This window comes from Mustela nivalis (assembly GCF_964662115.1).
Source record: "Mustela nivalis genome assembly, chromosome: 12".
Lineage (NCBI taxonomy): Eukaryota > Metazoa > Chordata > Mammalia > Carnivora > Mustelidae > Mustela > Mustela nivalis.
In genome coordinates, this window is record NC_139031.1 from 77,779,664 (window position 1) to 77,796,767 (window position 17,104).

At 37.5% G+C, this 17,104-nt stretch overlaps 1 protein-coding gene across 8 annotated transcripts in view; it reads left to right on the top strand.

Moving 5' to 3' along the window:
• Positions 1-6,467: 6,467 nt before the first annotated feature.
• The window catches only part of CACNA2D1 (calcium voltage-gated channel auxiliary subunit alpha2delta 1), a 509,819-nt gene continuing 499,182 nt past the window's right edge, over positions 6,468-17,104 (top strand). For 2 of the 8 annotated variants that reach the window (XM_082692503.1, XM_082692506.1), the window contains exon 1: positions 7,281-8,966. In XM_082692503.1, the coding sequence (XP_082548629.1) occupies positions 8,872-8,966 (95 nt within the window). In that variant the 5' untranslated portion in view covers positions 7,281-8,871. Of the gene's footprint in view, positions 8,967-17,104 lie in introns of all 8 variants that reach the window. The other 6 variants (XM_082692507.1, XM_082692510.1, XM_082692508.1 and 3 more) reach the window with 6 other exon arrangements.

Here is a 17,104-nt window from a genome sequence, read left to right on the forward strand (position 1 = left end):
ATATATATATATGTACACCTACATTTATATACATACATATATATGTACATCATATATGATCTATATGAAATAGTGTGCCCAGATGATTATTACTTTTTATATAAGTTGAAATAACTTTTTATGATGATCAATTGCTTGAAGTAAACTATGTATAGAATATAGGCTACAGTTGTATATTTGAAAAAAATCCTAGTCATCAGAAATTTGTATAATTTAGGTATCAAAGTCATCAACATTTGTCTAACAATGTTAAATTCAATTAATATTTATTATATGTCTACATGTCTACATAGCTAATACTTGCAGCCTCATCAAACAGTGCCCCTGTTTAAATATGTAATAATTGATCTTCTTAAATAAAAATGATACTAAAAATCTTCCTATAATACTAAAAACCAGGGGCGCCTGGGTGGCTCAGTGGGTTAAAGCCTCTGCCTTCGGCTCAGGTCATGATCCCAGCGTCCTGGGATCGAGCCCCATATCGGGCTCTCTGCTCAGCAGGGAGCCTGCTTCCTCCTCTCTCTCTGCCTGCCTCTCTGCTTACTTGTAATCTCTGTCTGTCAAATAAATAAATAAAATCTTTAAAAAAAAATACTAAAAACCATTAGAACATACACGTTAAATGGGTGAACTGAATGGTATGTGATTTCTACATCAATAAAACTGTTAAAAAATAACAAATTAGAAAAAACACCTTATATTTCTAATAACTACTTTTTCCAGTTAAATTTGCCTCCATAAATTGAGCCTTGGAAAGGGCTTATTTATTCTCATTTTTTGTTATTATACACGAGATCAAATAGAATCTACCTTTATTCATCATTAGTGTACTGACATAATATGTACATTTCAAAGCATGCACATAGATGACAAAACAGTGAGAAAAATGATGGTACTTCCTTAGAGCTGTGTGTACCATAAGGTTCATTAAATGTATACTGCATGCCAGTTAATTGTCCTTACAGGTTATTGTTTAGTGTTCTTAAAAATAATTTGTTATCGGGTCACCTGGGTGGCTCAGTGGATTAAGCCACTGCTTTAGGCTCAGGTCATGATCCCAGGGTCCTGGGATCAAGCCATGCATTGGGCTCTCTGCTTGGCAGGGAGCCTGCTTCCCTTCTTCTCTCCCTGCCTCTCTGCCTACTTGTGATCTCTGTCTGTCAAATAAATAAATTTTAAAAAAATCTTTAAAAAAAATTTAAAAAATAGAAAAAATTTGTTATCAATAGACTGATCAAGTGTTAAGTCAGCACAGAGGGAGACATTTTTGAGGTTGCATGGCTCAATGCTTTATCTGCTGTCTGGAAGCATCACTCACTGTAGGGGGGTGGAAGAGGACAGGGGGAGAGGGGTGGTTACAGATTAATGAGAAAATGGAATGAATGAACAAAATGCTGTGTCATTTAATCCTCACGGGATTATTCTCAGCTTGAAAATTTAAAAACCGAGTCTCAGAAAGACCATGTCATTTGGCCTACATCTCCGAACTCCTAAATGACTGAGCTAGGCTTTGTAGTTCGGTAGGTCTGTGTCATTTCTACCACCCCACTGCACGAGCGCTTACTTCTCTGCAGCTGAAAGCTTCTAAGGATTTCACGACTCAACAGACTATCTGAACTCAAGAATTTGAGTATTTGTTGGAGGTCTTAGAGATGAATGAGTTCAAGTTTTCTCATTAAGAACAAATTAGTGTAAGACATGGACATAGTCTGGGACATATGACACTTCATTCACTTCAGGGTTCTGGAACATTTTCTGGATGTGAACACATTTTCAGGTGAGAACCAAGTCATTGAAGCAGCTAAGTCACTTTTGCCCTTCCCTCCTAATCCCATTTGCACCTTCTGATTGTTGATGAATTATTTCCTGAGGAAAAGGTATTAGAAAAAAGAAGTGGTTCTGAAGGTTGTACATGGAAAGAAAGTAGGTTCATTAAATTTTATGTGTGATTTACTATAAAAATGTTTGTTACATACAAATTGATATTTTATATGATGAGGCTTATGATGTTTTCCCCTAGAGTGCTATAAAAATCCAGCATTATAAATTGATCAGATTGCTGCCTATGCTGATATCAAATGCAAAGGGAATTTGCAAACTTATGTTATAGTAGATGTATCTTATATAACACTTTCATATCACTTTTTTAAATTAAAAAAGTGGTTAAATATTCACGTTATATAACCTCTCCCACTTTCAGAGAACCTTAGAAGGTTATCAATATTTTCTGTAAGTAGGGAGTTATTGAACATTATATATTTTATTGAGTGATCAACCTTTTGGTTGATTGAATACTGCAGTAAACCTGTTGTCCTACTCTTTTGCCTCATTTATGGTACCGGTTTCTTGTGTAGGTGGTTTTGGCCTTCACATTTCTTGCTGTTTCTGTTGTATCTCTGCATTGCGTTTAGTTGTATTGTATGAAAAAACTCATTTTCTCCTGCACATTGTTCCTCCTTCATATTTACATTTTTCTTTTTTCTTTTCTTTCTTTCTTTCTTTCTTTCTTTTTTTTTTTTTTTTTTTTTGGCTAATTTCTCTTTGCATTTCAAATTTTTCCTACTTCCTTTTCTCCTTACTAAAAAAGAATACCTTTTTTGGTCATGTGTTAAAGTCACTCAACTATTGTATGTCCGGGAAGAAAAAAATCAAAAGAAGGGGTGGAGAAGGGGCGGAGTGGGGTTGGCTAGTTAACTTCAGGAAGAAAAGGGGAAAAAAACAGCAGAACTGGGTTCTGTCCCTGAACACTGATGAATCATGGACATTTGTTAAGGCTTGAATTGAAGTTTTGTCTCTGTGTTGTAAGTAAGTTTATGATGACAGTTCATCTGTGATAAGCACTGTGTCATTGTTCACAGGGAGAAGTTGTATATAATTTGAGGAATAGAAATGCAGTTTAAAACAATTGCATAATCAATCCAATACATAGAAAATCTCATAACACTCTACTGTTGAAAATAGCAGGTCTTGAGTATAAGGAATTTCAGGTATTAGTAAAGAGACAAAGATGATTAAGTCTACACAGCTCTCCCAACCAAAATATTTTCATCCATGTTCTCATTATAAATAATGACTACGAACACTGTGAGTGACATAATTAAAGGAAGTTAAATTCCTACTAATGGAAGCTGGATTTGTAAATGTTATTAGGATATTACAAAAATAAAAATTTACATTTTGAAGTTATCCAGATGATATTTTAGAGTTATATGCATTTGTGTAATTTACTGACATTTACTCTGAAAATGTCCTGTCACTATAAATTCTATCCACAAAAATGAATGTTATCTTGGCAAAAATAGATTGATCAGCGGGTAACAGAACAACTTGCAGTAACATCCAGATAATAATTGTTTAGGTTGAAACTCAAGACTCAGTTTGCTGTTTTACTTTGGGCTATCTTCACCCAGTTTGGCAAATTGATGAAATCAACTCTTCTTTTAGCCGGCTGTGAACATTCTGACAGGATCATATTCTTACAGAATGGGTCACCTTAGAGTAAAATTGAAGGAACTGTGAATAAGGAAAAGAAAATGTGTTTAAATTTCCAGTTGTAGATGAGGCAAGCTATTTTTAGAATTGTGTAGATACTTATTCTTAGTTTTAAAAATATGAAATTATTATTAATTACATTAAAAATAGGGCATTAGATAGCACACAACAATATTCTTTAGGTGATTAGGCATCACATTATCTTTCTTCCCCAAATTGTTAGAAACCTTTAGAATCTCCCTCCCTCCTTTTAAGAAGAATATGTTATTACTGTATACAAATATTTGTACTGTCTTGATTTTCAAATGTTTCCAAATCTCAAACTTATAAGTTTGCATCTCCCATCTGTAATAGGTGAGTAAAACAGAGATCACTTGTCATCTCTCTATCTAATGTAGGTTTGTAACTCTATGTTTACTGGTATGTCTTCTTTGCAATAAGAGCAGGAACTTTAATCATATAAACCTAAAATCTGTGCTCATAAAAATAAGATGACTGCTCTCTTATTTTCTCTCCATTATTCATTACTGCAGGGGGTGAAATTTGGGCAACACCATTTGTGGTGCTTCTATGAACACTCAATGAATAGGTGAATTCTGTATTATCTGTATGGGCAGTGAATTTGATCTATAACATACCTACAATCTTATAGAAATATGCTAGGTTACAATGGTGGTTTACTGTGTTCAAGTATATTAGAAACCTAGTATCAGAGTAATACCAATCATCCATATTTCTTTTTCTTTATCATCAGAGGCTGCATCCATAAAATTAAAACAAATAAACAAAACAACTGGAAGGCGTGCCAAAGGTTGTTGGTTTTGGTCATTCCTGTGTTACCCTCTATCTCTTACGAACCATCGTCCATTGTCTTTTTGCTGCTATTGAATGCTTGGATAAATAACTGAATTCTTCCCTGTGTGTAGGCCTAAGTAAATGGATTCCCTATACTTATGGTTAAAAAAAAAAAAGAAAACAACAACAACAACAAAAACTCCAAGTCTATAGAGTGAAGGAGGATCTTACAATGAAATCTAGATTTTCAATTTCAATAGTTGTTGGTTTTTTGTTGCTTTTTAATGGGAAGTCATGTTGTAAGTACTGGTTTTTTTCTGAGATGTGCTTTTACTTAGTGGAGAAGGTTGAAAGACAGAAGTGAAGAAATCTACCATTGGCAGAAATTTAACAACACAGTAGCATAAAAGGCATTGCTTGGTTTAGGATTTGATAGCATTTAATATAACTGGTAATATTTTCTAACACTTAAATTAACAGAAGTTTGTCAGTATAGGATTCTGATGCGCAAACAATAAGCTTCCAATTGGTACCTGTTCAGTGTTACTTTGTACTCATTTATTACTATCCATTAGCATTTGTTTAATGTTACTTTGCATCCATTCTTCCCTTAAAAGTTTAATGCCTTGTCAATAACTGTATTACCTGGGCCACAGAGTCCTCTAAATATTTGTCTTGTTTGTAGGAATATTTGACTATCTTTCTTCATCTCAAGGTAGTGTCTTTTCTATGGTTCTTTCTATAATGGCCTCTCTGTGCTGCATTAAAATACTGAATGTGAACACTGACGTAAAAATCTTCACATGCACCCTTAACCATTCTCCTGGGAATTGCTTTCTCTTTCTTATTCCCATCTCCTGAAAATATTCCCCAAGGACAGAGATAGTTGAAGCTTTCTGTCCATTTGTTTTTAACTTTGACTCTCTCTGGCACACATCTGTGTGTGCTTAGAAGTGTACTGCCTCAGATCGCAAGTATTTCTGATTCTGACTCACACTATACATCTCAGAGATAGGTCCTATCTTTCTTCTGGCATGTAAATAAATAAGGCCTGTTGTCATTGCTTTTTTAGTTTCTTAATGGATACCAAAAAAACCCCCAGAAAATTAGTCATTGCCTTTAACTTTTTTCTTTTTTCTTTTTTTTTTTTTTTGCCAAGGAGAACCATTTTTTCTTTCTAGAGTCTCTCTGTGTGTGTTTGTATATAAGAGAAAAACAAAACATTGTAGTTATATTTTCTTACTCATAAGGCAAAAATGTTGAAGAAATTAGATTTGATTTACTGAAAATTTTTTTTCACAAAATGCTTATATATACATACAAAAATATGCTCACAGAAAAATGCAACAAAACTTAAATTTTATGCTACCAATATGCATAGTATAACCTAAAACCAAAAAGGAGTAAGAGGGAACATTTCATGGGCATTAGGTTCATATTGTTCTTTGTCCATTTCTAATAAAGGAACAAATTAAACATTTACATATAGTAACAATTGAGAGCTAGAAGACATCATAAATTGGTCGTGAGTAAAAGTTAGAACTAAATATTTTGGGTTAAACTTTCTTCTAAAAATGATTAATACAGACAGCTGATCCTCATTAATCTTCCTTATTAGATTATTTTCTCTTAAATGAATAGTAGATATTGATTTCTGACTTCTTGCTTATGGAGGCCCATAATACAAGTTTTATTATCAATCCTTATGTTTCATAAACATTTTATCTGGAACAGTCAATTTTGGTGAATAAGCAAAATTTTATCCCAATTAATGGGATATGATCTGGTTTTAATGGAGTTTTTCAAAATAACTTAACGGAGCTGAAACAATGCATTGTACAAGGCTATGGCTAACCCAATAGACACGTAATGCTATGTTATGAAAATGATCCCGTTTTAGTTACCATACATAAGAAATACAAGCCACACTTGGAATATCCTCATTAGAAAGGTTTAGGATAATAAAGCATTTAATAGCAAACCTCGCAACAGAATACTAAGCAATGATTTAGGCTTACAGTTGATAACCAGCACTTTCAGAAAGACCTGTAGAAGCAGTATTTTTCTTCATCAACTTCGGGTATTAGAGAACACAGTGCTTCATCAGAGGAACTCAAAGAAACTGAGATTTGGCTCAAAGGCCAACAAATAATGAAGGCTGACTTACCTTCTCGAAGTTTATTACATTCCTTTTGCTCTTTAAGCTCTTCCTCTTAGAGATATAAATTGGAAACGGTGTACTTTCTTAGTAGGAAGTCTGAAGTCATTACTGAAATAATTGACAGAATATAATACAATATTTTTATGTAGGGAGGCTATTATGATACCAACATATCACATAGACAGTAATGGGCATCTAATTCTGCTATTCGTAATCCCCATGCTGCGAAAGAAAATCTGCTTTTGAATCATTAAAAATTGAAGCAAAAAATGATGGGCTTGACTATTTGGTTATCTAAATTTGGACTGGAAGGCCATCTTCAGTTACATAAAATATCCTTCCCAAGCTCTAGTTCTCAATCCCATTACATCCACTTCATTTCTCATTTGCCAGCTCCTGTGGCCACACTCTTTATGCTTAGCAAAAAACAAACCAAGTTAAGTCTCTGTGGGGGGCCTTTTGTGAGGCCACTCAGAATAGGAAGAAAGAAACAGAGTGCAAGCTAGAGATGTAGAGCATATAAAGAAAACAAATAAGGCACAAAAAAGGAGGAGGAAGGGAGAAGAAAACATCACCGGGTCAAGAATCATGAAATCACATACACTTTAACATTTTTGCTAGTAAGTACTATGAGCCTTCTCTGTTTGGGGGAGGCTGCCCTCAGAAAGCTGGAAAATCAATTCTGAATTAATAAGGGTCTTTTTCTTTTCACAAGGTCCTGGTGAAACTAAAAAAGGAGCTAATTAAAAAATCTTACTGCCATCCCATAATTACAGGTTTTACCCATATGCAGGATGGTCATTTTTTCCCATCAGGAATGGTATTCTTTTCACTTCCTGCCAAAAGTGCTCCAACACATTACCATAGGGAGTTTAAGAATTTAAGATTTTCAAGGAAACCTTTCCACCACTGGCACACCATTTCCTTCTGGAAGAAGGCCTGTGCCCTAGGGAGAGGCCTAATTCAAGACCCTTCTGCTCTTTTTAGAAGGGCTGAGCTCGCCTCACCATTGCTTTTCCTAGGGGTGGAGGTGAAACTGGTCTGATATGGCTGCTCCTTAGCTCATCCACCCCCCCCCTCCACCTTTCATCCCTCCTCTGCCTTTCAAGGCCATTTCGCAAACTGCCACCTGTTCCTGCTGCCTACCCTTTTCTTCTTTCACACTGACCAAGGGAACTCACTCCTGCAGCAGCCCTGTCAAGGCAAGGCAGCCCAGGGGCCAAAGCAGGGCGTTTTGAACCTTTTGGAGGTAGTCTCACTAGGATGTTAAAAAGCCCTTGGCAGCACTGTCCTCCCGGGAAGGAGAATTCGTTCCTTCCCCACTCCGTCCTACCGAACGGCAGGTCTGGAAAGCTTTTACAGCGTTAGGTCCTCCTCTGACAGTCCTCAGCCCGGGCCCTGAGGCTTGGTCCTCGCCAGGTGAGCCCTACTTGGGCGTGGGGCCGCTGGCACGACTCTCATTCAGCCATGCCAGAGGCTCTAGCCTCTGGCACTCCGGGGCAAATAAATAGTGCCACCTGGTAGAGTCGAAAGCGGTGCTTTAAAATGCAAATACAACCCCCTCCTGCATTTGTTGTCAAATCACTTCTCCACGATTCCTAGGCAGGCAGTGGATTCTGCGCCTTGGAGAAGGGCTGGGGGAACGTTCCTGCCTGTGCAAAAATAACCCCCGAAGACGCAAGCCAAGTACTCGGCTGGAGCTCTCCAGCCTGTGGATGCCCGCTGGGCGGCTGGCTGTCCCCTGGGAGCCCCGCAGGGCTGGGTCCGCTCCCCCGCCTCACGCCGGGCGGCGGGAGCAAGCCGACGCCGACTTTGGGAGTTCCTTTCTGCCTTGTATGGAGGGCTGCTCCGGGCCCGTCTCCGCCCGACTGCTCTGACGCCCAGCCCTCCTGCTGCCCACCCCCAGCCACCTCCCTCTGACTTGCCCGGAGAAGCCAGACGGAGCCTCTCCCTGCCACAAGTCTCTCCGCCTGCCATTCCCCCATTCCCGCATCCACCCCCACCCCCTCCCCAGCGCCGTCACCCCTCCTCCGCCCCCGCCTCCTCCTCCTCCCGCTCCCCCGGCAATCGGGGGAATAAATCAGGGAGGAAATCGGGAGGCACTGAGACAGCGAGAGCGCGCGAGCGCCGGCGGACTCGCCCAGGTCTGTTTCCAAAGTCGCCCTTGATGGCGGCGGAGGCGCGGCAGCCGCGGCGCGGAGCAGCCGACGCGCGCTAGTGGGTCCGCCCGCCGCCGCCCCTTCCCTCGCGCCGGGTTTCGCCCCTGCCGCCCTCCGAGCCAGTCCGCGCCCCGGCCCCGGGCGCGCCAGCTCTCCAGACGTCCGCGGTCCGGGCAGAGCGGGCGCCTTCTCCTCCCGCGGTTTCCAGCACCGTTCCTTCCCCCCGGCTGGGGAGGGAGGCGGGATTGATCTTCGATCTCGAAGATGGCTGCTGGCTGCCTGCTGGCCTTGACTCTGACACTTTTCCAATCTTGGCTGATCGGCCCCTCGTCGGAGGAGCCGTTCCCTTCGGCCGTCACGTAAGTCGGCGGGCCCGGGAGGGCGGGGAGTGCGGGCCGAGGGGTGCCGCGGGAGCTGGGCGCGGGGACGGTTCCCGACGCGCGGGGCTTTTCTGTCCGTGGGGGTGGGGAGCGATCGGGGCTCGGATCTGGAGAGGCCGAGCGGGAGGTGCGCGCCGCTTGCCGCCGGAATGCGCGCCGAACCGGCGTCTCGGGCGTCGCGGTGGGGCCGGGCTGTCCCGGGAAACGTCCGCCGACGACTCGCGGCGCCTCAGCCTGTCTCGGAAAGGATTCTTAAGACTTAAGGAGTTTAGCTGTACTGGGGAGAAAAAAGTTTCCAGCCAGATACCCGCTGTCCTCAAACCCAGTCCAGGGGAAAAAAAAAAAAAAAAGTTGTGTTTGCTTGGGTGTTTTACAAATAGGTGATTTCACGCTTGCCAGGGTTGCATGGACTTCTCCCGCGCTTGGCCTGGGGGATGCTCTCTAATTGCTGTAGTGCCCAAACTCATTTAGATCTCAAATTACTGGGCGCACTTGACAGTCTCATCCGAGGAGTGCTCGCTCGGCGCAGCTTCGAGTGCTGTCCGCTCCGGGGGCTTGCAGGTACCGGGACCACGCCATCCAACCTCCTCATCCTTCATCTGGAGCATCTAAGTGCAGGCAGACACACCGTTCCCGTTCTTAGAATGAGTAGAACCTATTCTTTGAGGGAGGGATGAACGTTTCCAGAGTCGCCTGCATTTTTTTCCCTTATTTTTCACATTTCTAAAATAACTTAAAAAATTCGCAGCTGTTCTGGAAAATAGAGTTTTTAAAGGTAACTGTATAGTCACACGGCAGGAAGGGAATGAAAAATAATTATCTTTTCTCTTAGGCTGGAAAAAAAGAAGCAAAGTCAGTAGCTCATAAAAATATATACACGTTTTTAAAAATGCGATGAAGAGCCTATCGGGCATTTTGGGAAAGCTTTTATTTTGGTCCATAAAGCTACTTTAGAGCTTCTAAGAGTAGGTGATCTTAAATGGATGAGTCACTTTAATGCATTTTACATAACAAAAACAAAGCCCAAGGTAGCCTTCCCGGTATTTCTGCTGTTGGGAATTATTTGCTGTCCTTTGTTGGCTGCGTGCTCAATACTGGAGTTTTGGGTGGATGCTAATAGTGAACCTTTACCAGTTGAAACCCTGCAGCGTTATTTAAGATGCAGCTTAAAGTATTTATTACATTAGGTGTCAGTGCAAGAATCCGAAGGATGCACATTCTTACCCGGAGAAGGGGAGTGTCGAGTATTTTTTGTCATTGATTTACGGTCATGTTCCTTTTTAGATAATCTTCCATAAAAATGATTGCAGATCCTTTTTGTGATGAAACGAAAGGGTAAATGCCATCTGTAGATCTTTCTTTTATTGGCAGGATGTTCCAAGTGGATATTTTGAAATATATAGGCTAAGAATTACTCTAAAGATGCTTCAAAATTATGCACTCTTATTAGGAAATTACACCTTTATTGATTGAATTCTTTATTCTTTTTGTAGCTTGGCCTATAGAGCGAGAACTCAAGTGACTCGCTTGCATTTGTATCATATAAAGAAGTGGCTCTTTAAAAAGGAGGCGGTGTGTGCAGTTTACATATTTTTAACGTGTCCTTTTTAACTGACAATTTATCAGTATTTCTTTCATTTGGAGGGGATGCATCATTCCCCTCACTGGGTGAAACTGTGACTTTTAAAAGATACAACAAAATGCAACCTTTTATTCCTGAACATGCCACTGTAAAGTATTAATGTACAGATCCTTATTGTGAGGACATCTACAAACAATTCTTTCCTAAAAATTAAAATAGCTTAGTGTTTATGGTCAGAGATTCACTGGAGACAAGAAAGAAAATAAATAGTGAAGAAAAATAGGAATTGGGAAACCACAATTTCTTTCCTTTGAAAGAATATAAAATTTTATTTTTTAAGAGTGGGAATTTAAGGTATTTTCAAATAATATGAAACATTAATAGTTTTGTAGAGTAAAAGAGTGAAACTCTTTTAATAAAAGAGTTTGTAGAGCTAAGTCAGTCTCCTGTAAGTAACATTAACGCTATTTATGTAAGTCTTGTGTGTCTTCAGTCATTTATTTCTAAAGTTAAAATACCATCTTCTGAGGAGAGGAGAAATGATAGTTGACATTTGTACTTCTAGTTAGGTTTCTGAATAAACTTTATGAAATTTTAAAAAGTGCAGTGTTAATTTTATCAAGGCGAGCCATTTGCTTTTCTTGCAAGAAAAGAATTGGTATCGAGTGTTTATCATGATAAATCTCAAATCTTGGGAAAAATTTCAAGCTTATAAAAACTCAGTACAAAGATTATAGTATCATTAAAGGCAAACTATTACATTCTTTATATAAATTTCTCTGGAAATCATTAATAAATTCTTTTTTTTTGACAATTTTATTTTTCCCCAGAAAAAGCAGTATCAGTAGTTTTAGAAGAAGAACATGCCATCAACACAGTATAAAATTAATTGTGCAATCACTGGAGTGAATCTTGAATTAGAATTACTAATACAAAGCTTTAATTTTTTTAAGTAGTGTTTACAGTAATATTAAAGGTTTAAGTTTTATTATAATAAAACAAATGTGTCATTTAAAATTTCTTTTTAAATTTTTCCTGCTTTAGCATATATCCTCATACAGCATATTCTTCTGGTTTAAGTGTAGTTAAACTGTTCTAAGACCTAACACTAAAATTACAAGGTTCCCCTCCCCCAACCAAGAAAGGAATTTTGATACAGTTCTTTTGCTAGGTTAGGCTTTTCTTTTGGAAATGATTGTCTCAATAAAGTGTGAATCATAAATATGCCAGATGGTATCAATCACCTAATGCATATTGGTTTATATATAAATGGAAATCACATCATTTTGATGTTATAGTATGCACACGTTATATTGGTAGTTTAAGGTAGAGTTTTCAAATAGGGAGTTCTTGCTTGTTCTAGAAATAATTTCTTAGCACGTTAATGAAAATACTTCTGTTTTAAAACTCAGAATAATATGTATGTTAGCCAGTATTGTAATGTTAACTTAACTCTGTTGCTCTTTATTTCAGAATCTATTTACAAATCCAGGTTTAAAAGAAAAAAAGTCACTGTAGTTATAACTATTACTAAGGTTAAACTTCTATCTAAGTCATATCATAACACCAATCAGTCAGAATAATTGGCTGAAAGCCCATTGTTATATGGGGATTTTAATATAAACTGTGTAATAGAATACATATATTAATAAGAATTACAGGTATCTACAGGAAATAGATATATTTCATGAAAGAATAGTACTTTGGGGTTTAAATACTTCAGATATAAATATTTTTTTCTGTTATTAGACAAATTTATATTTAAAGGCTGTAGAAAATAAGTTTATATCATAACATTGGAATGGTTATCTTTTTCACGTGTTAGAAGTGATATAATTATTTTCATTGGGCTTAACAATTTCTATTCACATACTACAGGTAGAAGGAAATGTGCCTTAAGCTAAAATATGAGGTAAAAAGCATAAATTAGAACCCAAGAACAATGACATTAATAAATCCCTTTCTCAGGTCTTCAATTTGTTCTCATAAGCTTAACTATAAGACATCTATTATTCCACAGGTGTATATTTAAAATATGCAACAGTAGGTATGTTTTTCAGATAAGTAGCAACATGGTATCTTAATATTTATACGTGGATATATGTGTAGCTATTTGGATCGGCATTTGAATGAGCATTAAGCAGAGTGTAATGGAAGTGATCTAAAAAGCATTTTGGAAAGGTATAAGAATCTAAGCTTATTATGGCTTGTAAAAAGGAAATAAAACATATGTTTATTATTTTAGTATGGCTTTTACTGGTTTAATTATAATTTAATAAGTGCATCTAAAATTAAAATCAATAGCAAGTTGTTCATTCTGAAAATAGAAACTTTACCCCTCTTCTTCAAAGAAATCTGGCTGTACAGACACTTTCCTATTATTTCTCCAACATTGATTTAAAAAAAAAATAAAATGCTTTTCATTCTCGGATTTATACATTGTAAGGTTTTGCAAAAATATACATAACACATGCAAATTAGGTATTCACATTTACCGTTTAGGTTTATAACTATATGTAAGAAAAAACAATGCTTTTAGGAATTTTTAAAGAGTTAAAAATTGTACCCATAACAAAGTATTATTTAATCGATATGTTTTCTGGAATATCATTCTATAAAACACACACACAGAAGTTTTGCTTTTTTCCCTGTTTTTTAATACGGATACAGATTTCCAGGAAAGTAATCTGTTCTTCTTAATGCACATCTTATTTTCTAATAAATGTCTTTGCACTGTTGGTAACCTTCAACTGGATACTTAAGTGGTTAAAATAAAGGTGAAGTATATTTTAGGGAAATCATCTGATTTGTTGATTTCCTTCAGTCTTTTACTTGTATAGACATAATTAGTTCCAGCATAAACATACTTGATAAGAGTTTGAAAAAGTCAGAATTTGTTTCAGTATTTCTAAAAAAGTAACATTTTGTTATTACTGAAGTGTTAGCCTTCCATCATTTGTAGTAGTATTGTTGTAGTATTTCAGGAAAGCGTGTGAGCTGTTCACCGTGGGGAAGGAGCTCTGTTCTATCACATCCGTCCTCATTTACTTAAGGCTCATGTGTGCATCAGACACTGTGTCACACAGTGTCAGCTACTTTTTCTTTTCATAGGTTGTTTATGTCTAGTACCCAATGTCCCCAAGCCTTTCATAGGATTGCTTTCCAGTAAACTTTGAACTGTATCAAGATGGTAAACCGTGTAGCTTATGCATGATTTATTGTGTGTGTGTGTGTGTGTCCCAAATGATGAAACTCATTGTGTCATATTGTTGACAGATTTGAAAGAAAAAGGCAATTGACTTCAGTGTTAATGGAAATAAAAATGGTAGTACTTCGTAAAAATAATATAGTTACCTTTTCCTTCAGGGTCTAAAATATTAACATTGCATACATAGATAATTCGCCTACTTTGTATTATAGTATTTTATTTATTAGGTGGTATTTTCTTTTTATGTATCTATTTATCAGTGCATGCACAGACATGTATTTCTTTTAACCTTCAAGTGGTTTGCTAGGGTAGAAAAATGTCAGTGAGGTAAGTTTATTAACAGTCATGTATGCTTGAAGATTCGTGCCAATCCACATCTGTTTTTCGTGATTGAATCTCTTTCAAAATATTTTTATAACACTAGCGTTTCAGAATAATTTGTGAAGAGAATCAAATGAGATACTGTATACAAAAGTAGCCTGAAATGCTCAGGTCCTATAGAGATGAGTTGTTAACATAACTGATGAGTAACAAAGTATGATTTTGCCATCTTTTTAGCAAAATAAGTATGGGAAAGAAACTATTGCTTTTAAATGTTGGGCACATATTAAAAGACCTTTGCATACTAAGTGGATTTTATTTTGGCCATTTAGATATGGGATACTTAGAAATTTGTGAGAATTAAACATATTTGGTGTGACATGCTTTAGGAGTAAAGTATAAATATGAACAGTTTTAAAAAATTTTATTTGTAAAATATGAACTGTTAGATTTCTGTTATAGGTTTATATAATTTGTAGTAATTCAGTATTATTGCTCCTTTAAAATTGCCATTTATACAGATTTTAACGAGATCATAAGCAAGGAAAGGATTGATATTGTGGCCTCAACGAACTGGCACACTTTTACAGTTAATTTCAATAATGCAGGATCAGGTTGTTGCATATGAAGCAATATTTAAAGTTCTCTTTGAATATGAATGCGGGATATTTCTGGCTAAATGTTATTTTAACATTTGCTTCTGCTGATTTTTTTTTTAACCATATGCTTCTGCTGGATTAAAAAAATTAGGATACATTTAAAATTCTGTATCATAAATGGAAGAACAACTGAAAGTAGAAATGATGGCAATGGATAATAATGGTGTTGCCCATTTTAAAGGCTTCAGATTTGGGCATGATCTTACTGTCAATTTGAAAATTCTTTTTCCTGGGTCATTAAAAATTTATTATAGTTGTCTCTGGGCAAACCGGAAAAATAACTCCCGTATTCTTCAAACAATTAATTGCTACTTCTCTCTCTTTCATACAGCTATGCATTTACTCTTAATCATGATTTATTATTATTTGTCTCTAACATCAGATCAAATGGGGAGTTTTTGCTTTGTTTTCTACCAAGTGACCTGTGACCAGACCTCAGGACCTTCTTGTTTGAATCTTCTTTGACAGTTTCAGGGGCCTTTCTCTTTATCCTCGGACATTTGTCTCTATAGGGAAATTGTTGAGGGATTTTGATGCACAGATAAATCTGGAATACATGATCAACACTTCTACCAAAATTGTCAAACAGTCTAGACAGTTGTTTCTTTTGACATTTTCCCACCTACTTTGGGAGATAATTAGGGGAAAGAGGAGAAAGAGCTAATAAAATTGTTCTCTGTCTAAGGTGCCTACTGTCAGGCTATAGAAAGGGACGTTTAGACATTAATGATGTCTTATTTTGAGGGTTAAAGGAAGAATGGCTCAGTAAAATAAATGGGCTTAGGCACACTCAGGAAATCTGTTTTAGAAAAGCGATCAAGAGTTGTTGTGGTGAAAATACCATGAGAAATGATGCATGGGTACAAGGGGCAGACAAAGGAGCTTTCCAATTTACACGTGGTGCAAATTTACATTAAGGATGCTAAAGGGGCTACTAGTAATTTTAAAATCCCCCCCCCCCCCCCCCGCCGCCACTTGCCAACTGAGCGTGGCTATCCTGGAAATTATGTTTCCTGAACATATTCATTTATAGAAACCTAAATATTTATAATATGGGCATTCACCTTAAAAATCAAAGACCATACAGTTGTCAAGATCTCAAATATAGAAGCAATTAAGCCTAATTCTTTTTAAAGAAAACCTTGGGATAATGGTTAATTAGATAAGAGATATTAGTATAACACTTTATTAAAAGCTTAAGTGCTGATCATGAAAAAAGAAATTCCAGAAGTAAATTTCTTCAATTAGATGACAATTAGAATGAAATACCTTCCAGGTAGGTAGGCTTCGGACTTCTGAGTACATAGTACACATTATGTTTTATTTGGCACTTTTTTCTAAATGTCTCCTGATTCGAGTATTTTTAACATCACATGTAATTTAATGATTAACACAGGTATTGGTATTCAGTGTAAATTATGTAGTGCACTGAACTACATGCAGAATATCCAAAATGAGGAAGAGAGTCCCCAAGGAAGACATTTACATCTCCAAACCTGCGATAAAGGAGCCAGGGATCTGTCAGAGCATGACTAAGGAAAAGCACATAGCATGTTGAAGAAAAACCATCTATTTTGTATTAGGCATAGGGCTTCCAGATGGGAAGAGATGTTGCTGGGTTTGAGTCTGGGTTGTAAAATGTTTGCATCAGGGCTGTAATTTTTATAAGACCTGAAGTGGGGGATGGGCAGCGTTCCCAACAATGTGGACGTTTATGGTAGCCCAGCTCTGCATACTCAAACTATGTTGGCCTTCATCCTAGGGTTTTTTAAAATTAAAAAAGGAAAAGTAATACGTGTTGAATCACAGTATGTAGATGATAGATTCAAGAGAGCCCGTAATTGAAGTGGAGACAGGGGGAGCCATTAGTAAACCATTGCATCGTTCCCAGAGCGAGAGATGCCTAAGGTCCAAAAAAGAATAGTGGTGAGGGGAGGGCAGAGCAGATGGGAAACACAAGGCAGAAGTAAAATTTCAGGTGCTCTTGGTTATGGGATTTGAGGAATCAGGAAGAGATGAGTCAGAGGGGATTCTAAGAGCCCTATCAGGTAAACCAGGCTACACTGAACTTGGTAGACTAGAGAACACAGGAGGAATGGTGGAAGTACTAATAGTTTCACTAATGGACATCTTGAGTTTGCAGGGTCTTTGTAGATGACTGTTAGGCCGTTAGAAATAGGTATTTGGAGAAGACTTGGATAATATAAGGCAACAGTTCCCGTAGACTGTTGAAGAAGGAAGCGTGGTTTCAGTGCCTTGAGGAGTTGGTAGCCGGTGGCATTGTAACAGCAAGTGCAGGCACTTTAAAGGCACTTTGCAATGAATTTGTTCAGAAAGGAAGTTTAAG